The sequence below is a fragment of the Rhea americana genome, unplaced genomic scaffold (assembly GCF_003343005.1).
Source record: "Rhea americana isolate MKP2758 unplaced genomic scaffold, rheAme1 scaffold_58, whole genome shotgun sequence".
Taxonomy (NCBI): Eukaryota; Metazoa; Chordata; class Aves; order Rheiformes; family Rheidae; genus Rhea; species Rhea americana.
In genome coordinates, this window is record NW_028186734.1 from 4,661,566 (window position 1) to 4,667,565 (window position 6,000).

The 6,000-nt window shown below is 43.5% G+C and overlaps 1 protein-coding gene across 1 annotated transcript in view; it reads left to right on the plus strand.

Moving 5' to 3' along the window:
* The window catches only part of CABLES1 (Cdk5 and Abl enzyme substrate 1), a 56,467-nt gene extending 50,812 nt beyond the window's left edge, over positions 1 to 5,655 (plus strand). The window contains exons 9-11 of the mRNA XM_085319281.1: positions 1,286 to 1,392; positions 2,320 to 2,527; positions 4,422 to 5,655. Coding sequence (XP_085175407.1) covers positions 1,286 to 1,392; positions 2,320 to 2,527; positions 4,422 to 4,562 — 456 coding nt within the window. The 3' untranslated portion in view covers positions 4,563 to 5,655. The remainder of the gene's footprint in view (positions 1 to 1,285; positions 1,393 to 2,319; positions 2,528 to 4,421) is intronic.
* Positions 5,656 to 6,000: the final 345 nt, after the last annotated feature.

Here is a 6,000-nt window from a genome sequence, read left to right on the forward strand (position 1 = left end):
GCCCTGTGGCAAGAGGTCGCATTTTCTCTTCATTACAGCATCCATCTACCTCAAACACTGCTGTATGTTATTGGGGGGGGGTATGCTCTGCTTTCTTTTACATTCCTATGATTATCCCTGGCTTCAGTATCATGGCTTCTAAACAAAGTACAGGAAAAAATAATAGTGTTTTGCTCCCCTCCTTGCTCGTTTCTGATGCAGCCAAGCGTGTGACTGCTTGCCTGCAGTTGTCCCAAGCCATTCCCTTCCCCCCCCCCCCAGACCCATCCGTGCACTATTTTAATTATCCTCAAGCTGCAAGGGCTTGCGCTCGGTCCTTCTGGCGGTTTCAGATTCCCGGGAGGAGATAACGCAGCGAGGAGGCTCAGGCTCCTGAAAAGGCATAACGCGCGGCAAGCGCTTCACCCATCTCTTTCCGCCTCTTGTTGTCTGGGGTAGCAGCCCTTTGCCATGACACAGGAGAATCATAAACAGAAATTTGAAAGGAAAACATTGTTTTACCAGAAGGAGAGTGCAGGATACGTAATCCATACGGGAGGCACCCACCGGCTCACCGCTAGGAGTTGGCAGCACAGGATGTGCCTGTGGTGGACGCCCACCACACTTCAGCCTGCTCTCCCCCCGTCCACACTAGAAGCTGGCCAGGCGCCGCGTGCCTCGGGACCAGGTTGTCTGCGGGCTGCCGAAGTCAGGGGTCTTCTCCGCTTCTTTCCGAGGGGCAGAAGAGCCGCAGGAGGAGAACTGGCACATTCTCAAAGCAAGGGTTTGCTTGTTGTTCGGCTGATGGGTTTTGTATCTTGCATTAAATTGAAATACCTGCCACTTAGGCTCGGTGCCTATTTTATTACAAATGTATATTAATACTGAAGAATTTGTACCAGAGGTTTCCTTAATCAGTTTGAAAGAAACTGGCAATATGTTTCCACATATTGCCACACACAAAATCTGGTCGTCGGATCAATTACTGTAGTGACTTGTTTTGGTTTAACAAGACTCCTCAGCTAGGTTTTATCCACCTACACTTAGCTTAAACTCATTCATATTTGGAGGGCTCCTCACAAGGCACATGCTGTTTGGGGCTTGTGCTGAACGGTCTTTCCAGATTTCAGGTCGCTTGTTCTGACAGGAAATTATTACCCTAAGTCAGACTTAACTTTTCCCTATCTCAAAACGTTAGGACCAACACATTTTGGGTATTCCTTTTCAGCAGCGGGGAGCGTGGTACTGAGTGGTTGTGTTGGCTACAAACTGCAAGAATCGTTTTCTCTTGGCTGATCTGTTACAGACCACAGTCATTGACTATGTGAAGCCATCAGATCTCAAGAAGGACATGAATGAGACCTTTAAGGAGAAGTTCCCTCACATCAAGTTAACCCTCAGTAAAATACGAAGGTACATTGCAAAGCCTGATACGGCTGCAACGTGATGCAGCTACCTCGCGTTTCAGTGCACTTGTTGTTTGTTGTAAGTGAAGAGAAGCAAAATATTGCTCAGTTTTCTGAGAACAGTCACCTGTGGAGGTGTTGAATAAGTCAGATGATTACTCTGATTAGTGGCCTGAGTAAGCAAAATAAGGAAATGTATTCAACCATGTACCAGTCAGGTGTAAAACACAATATATGAAGGGATGAGAATGCAAACTGAGTGGGGGCTCTACTGTAAGACCTAGAAAAAAAACCACAAAAATGTCTCTGAGCTTATGGTACATAGCTTAAAAAGAGATGAAGAAAGAGAAATGTTGAATATTTTTTTTGCCTTGTTCAGAGAGCACAACAAGAAACAAAACAAGTGGTCATCTCCACAGTAAAGTTGTAATATTTCATCAATGTTTCCAGTGGAGCAGGCTAGACCTACTTGTTTGCTGAAGTAATGATAACTTCGTTTGACTCCTCAAACAGAGGTGTCCAGGATACTGATCTGTGTTTGTTACCTAGAGAATCCTGTAGCACATTGAGGGACTGTTAATTTGAATTTGACCAAATATAACCAACAGTAAAACTGCTTATAGATCACAGGCAGTAAAGCTGCTGTTACTAAATAAATTGTATGAAGCTTAAGACTTCTGATGAAATCTTTCTGTTGAATGCAACGAAACTTCTTAGTTGCTTCTCTAGTTTCTTACAGCTGTTTATTGGGGGTGAGAGTGAAGTTGAAATGTAATCCCCAAAACAGAGTGTAAGGACATTTGCCCAGTAAATTACATCTTTCTTTCCCCCCCACTTGACTAAGCAGACATCTCTGAAGGAACGACTCTTGTGGTGAAACAAGAAAGGCTTTAACATGCAACTCACAGCATCCTTGTCTGGTCTCTTTATGCAGCTTGAAGAGAGAAATGCGCAAGCTTGCTCAAGAAGAATGTGGTTTCGAAGAGCCTACCGTGGCCATGGCCTTCGTGTACTTCGAGAAGCTCGCGCTCAAGGGCAAGCTGAACAAGCAGAACAGAAAGCTCTGTGCTGGAGCTTGTGTTCTCTTAGCAGCCAAAATCGGCAGTGACCTCAGAAAACATGAAGTCAAGCATCTTATAGACGTACGTACACCTAGGCTTCTACGAGAAGTGTTTCTTCCACAAGATGTGCCAGCATGTGGCTTGAACAAGCCTGCTTATCAGTGGTTTTGGCTCTCCTCTAGGTTCCAGCTAGGCTTCTACGAGAAGTGTTTCTTCCACAAGATGTGCCAGCATGTGGCTTGAACAAGCCTGCTTATCAGTGGTTTTGGCTCTCCTCTAGGTTCCAGCTGTTCAGCCAGCTGACTACTTTCCTTTATTATACATTTATGTGGAAGTGGTAGTGACCAATGTCTCTACAGAGGAGTGAGGAGCTTGCTTGGTGACACTGAACAGCGTAGTGTCAAGATATTGTCTTACCTGATACAAGTCATAAGTTAACCTTCAGGGCATTCATTTTCCCTTAATATATTTTTTAAGAGCCGTTAAGGACTCTCCTTTGAAAGGTAAATGCAGATATTAATTTGGAAAGTGTAATAGGATTTCATTCCTCACATTAAGCTTTTGGGCATAGGACCTTGCTTCCATGAGAACACTTTACCGTGACTTGCCTTCTGTGGAGTCTGTTGGTCTTCTACCCTCACCACATTAAAGGGTTAAAAGAGGAAGGGGAATGCAATTCCCTAATGCAGTTGCAAGCACTAAAATGGCAATATCTCATGTATCTGTAGAGAAAATTGGACAGGCAGCTGGGTGCTTGGCTACAACCAAACTCTGCTTAGTTCAAGAGACATGAGAAGTTGACTGGGGAGCAGAAGTGGATTCATACCTTTATGCCACAGTCACAGAAATGGTTTGACAGTCAGTTTGTTAGAATAATCTCAAAAAATACAGAAAAAATAATGGGTGGGAGTTGAAGATCAGACTTCTCTTGCTACCCTGAGATATTCGTCCGTCCTTAAGACACCCTGAGCTTTTCATTAGACCCAGTGGGGAGAGAAGCTGCAAGCCAGGGAGGCCATAAGAAGAGAAGGGTGAGGGAAAAATATCCCCATACAGCTGGCTGCTGCCTTCTAGTATACAAATCTGGTGAAAATAGCAGAATACATGGGAGATTTAGTACGTTACAGCAGAAAGCCAACTATGAGACCCATCTCCTCACCCTTGAGGATAGTAGAGTTTTTTACTTACTGTTCTTAAAATTGTTGCAGGTGACACCTTTTGCCTCTGAGGCATCAATAAAATCAAATAGCTCTAATTGTAGTGGGACTGATTTCCCCAATAGGAGGGTCTAACACATTCTAATGCTGAGAAGAAAATTTGTGATTACAGATGGAGTACGAATTTTGTGAGCATTTGCAAGAAGCTTGTATTCCACTACACGAGGGATTTTGATATATGCTCATGAAGCTAGGTGTTTCCTCTTCCTGCATTGGTAATTGCTATGATCATTAAAAGACATGTCTACCAGAAATGGAATGAGTAAAATAGGAGAAATAGCATGTCCAGCTGAACTTTATAAACCGCGTTTCCAGTAGGAAATCAGTCTATCCGATTCAGCCCAGTAGTTTATCACCTACTGACCAGTAGAAGGAAGGGGGAGCACAAAGCAACATAACATTATATGGTCATAAGCTGCCACTTAGCCCATTCAGGTCAGTCAGAAAGAAGCATCTTGCTGAGTAAAGTGGTAGTAAGGAAAGATCATCAGTTCTGAATAAGCAGCAGAGTATGCCAGCGCTGATGCTATCTGATTTTGCGTATCTAGAAAGGCTCGGTCAGAGATAGGAGGAGAAAGCCACAACTCTAATTTTCTCCAGTTAGAGCCATACAAATTCAGCAAGGCAGAGGTTTAGTGAGAGCAGTGCACACCTATTTACTTAAATGTCTTGAATAATGTCGTCTGCAAGAAACTACTAGAAAGTCATTCACGGAGACTTCTTCTTTTTTTTTTTTTTTAACATGGCTGTTGCTGCAGAAACTGGAAGAGAGGTTCCGACTGAACCGGCGCGAGCTGATCGCCTTCGAGTTCCCGGTGCTGGTGGCCTTGGAGTTTGCGCTCCACCTGCCGGAGCACGAAGTGATGCCGCACTACAGACGCTTGCTGCAGACCTCCTAGCGCTGGCTGCCCGGCCGAGAAGGGGCTCCGGAGCGCGTCCGCGTAGCTCTGGGGAGCTGCAGTTACTACTGGAAACGCGAAAGCAGACTTGTAACACTTCACTCGCTCTCTTTTTCTCTCCAAAACCGTTTTTCCAACAACATATAGGAAACACTGCGCTGACTTAAGACTCTCAGCTTTGACAGATTTACGTATTTTCTCTGAAGACAGAGATGTTGGTTAACGTTTGCTGAAACTGGGTGGCAACTGACCCTACCTGTGGGGACTACTGATGTAAAAGTTGGTTACCTGAATCAGACATAGAGAAGTTTAAAGGGCAGCCTCCGTTGCCCCCCCCCGTCCCCATCACACGAACCCCAAGAGCCCACTCGAGTGCATTCTCCTAGTGCTTTTTCTACCGACCTGCTGCGACTTACACGAGGACTTCTTAACGTTGCGGAAAAGCTTTTAAAGAGGATATCTTCACTGTGTCAAAAAGAATGTGCCAATCTATTTTTGTATCAGCAATTGAAAGTGCACTTTTTCCCGTGGGGTGCTTGTGTGCATATGTGTGTGTGTGTGTGTGCGCGCGCGCGTGTGTGCCGCTGAACTGGTCTCAGGCCGGGTGGCTGGCTTCGTGGTTTCAGAGTATATCGCTTACTGATGGTGAAGATCAAGGTGACCTTACGTGTTTACTGCTTAAAAAAAAAAACGTAACTACTGGAAAAGTGGTAAATGGGAACATTTTTGGACATTTTTTTTCTTTTTAATTCTCTGATCTTTCYGACGTTTTACCTTTGAAAGGGTTACACTACTACTACGAGAGAAAAAATCAGCAACTGACCATAAGTTTTCACTCGTGTTTGTGATAAAGTGGAAAGCATTAGTACGAGATTTCCATGTCGTGTTTTTTAAAAATGTCTTGTGTTAAGCCACATGCATATTTTTAACCTTCGCACTTTTCCCACTGTGGAGATGGTTAGACTTGCACTCTGTAGTGTTGTATTTCTGTGCTCTATGTTAGAGTGCATAATAAGCACATTTATTGTGCTGTATCTTAAAACAGTGTTTTATTTTAAAAAAAAATAAAAAAGAGTAGGGCTCAGCAGTATAACAGGTGTCTTAAGGCTCTGACAGCAGGGACATAAGCTCTTGTTGTTTTGTTTTGTTTTTAAACTATAATTGACTTTGCAAAACTTAAAATCAACGACCATCTGAGTTAAGGCTCAGTTCCTTTAGACATTTCAGTACTGGAGGTTTACAGTAAACTTCCTGCAGCTTCCATGACACCTTGGACTGGACACCTTGAAAAAAAAAAAAAAAGGAGGAAAAGAAAAACAACTCCCCAAGAGGCAGTACTTTATATTGCACTAAAAAGATAAAGATTAATAAAAAAAAAAAAAAAAAAAAAAAAAAAGGTTGGAGACTTTCATCCAAACTCTGTGATGGTATATACACT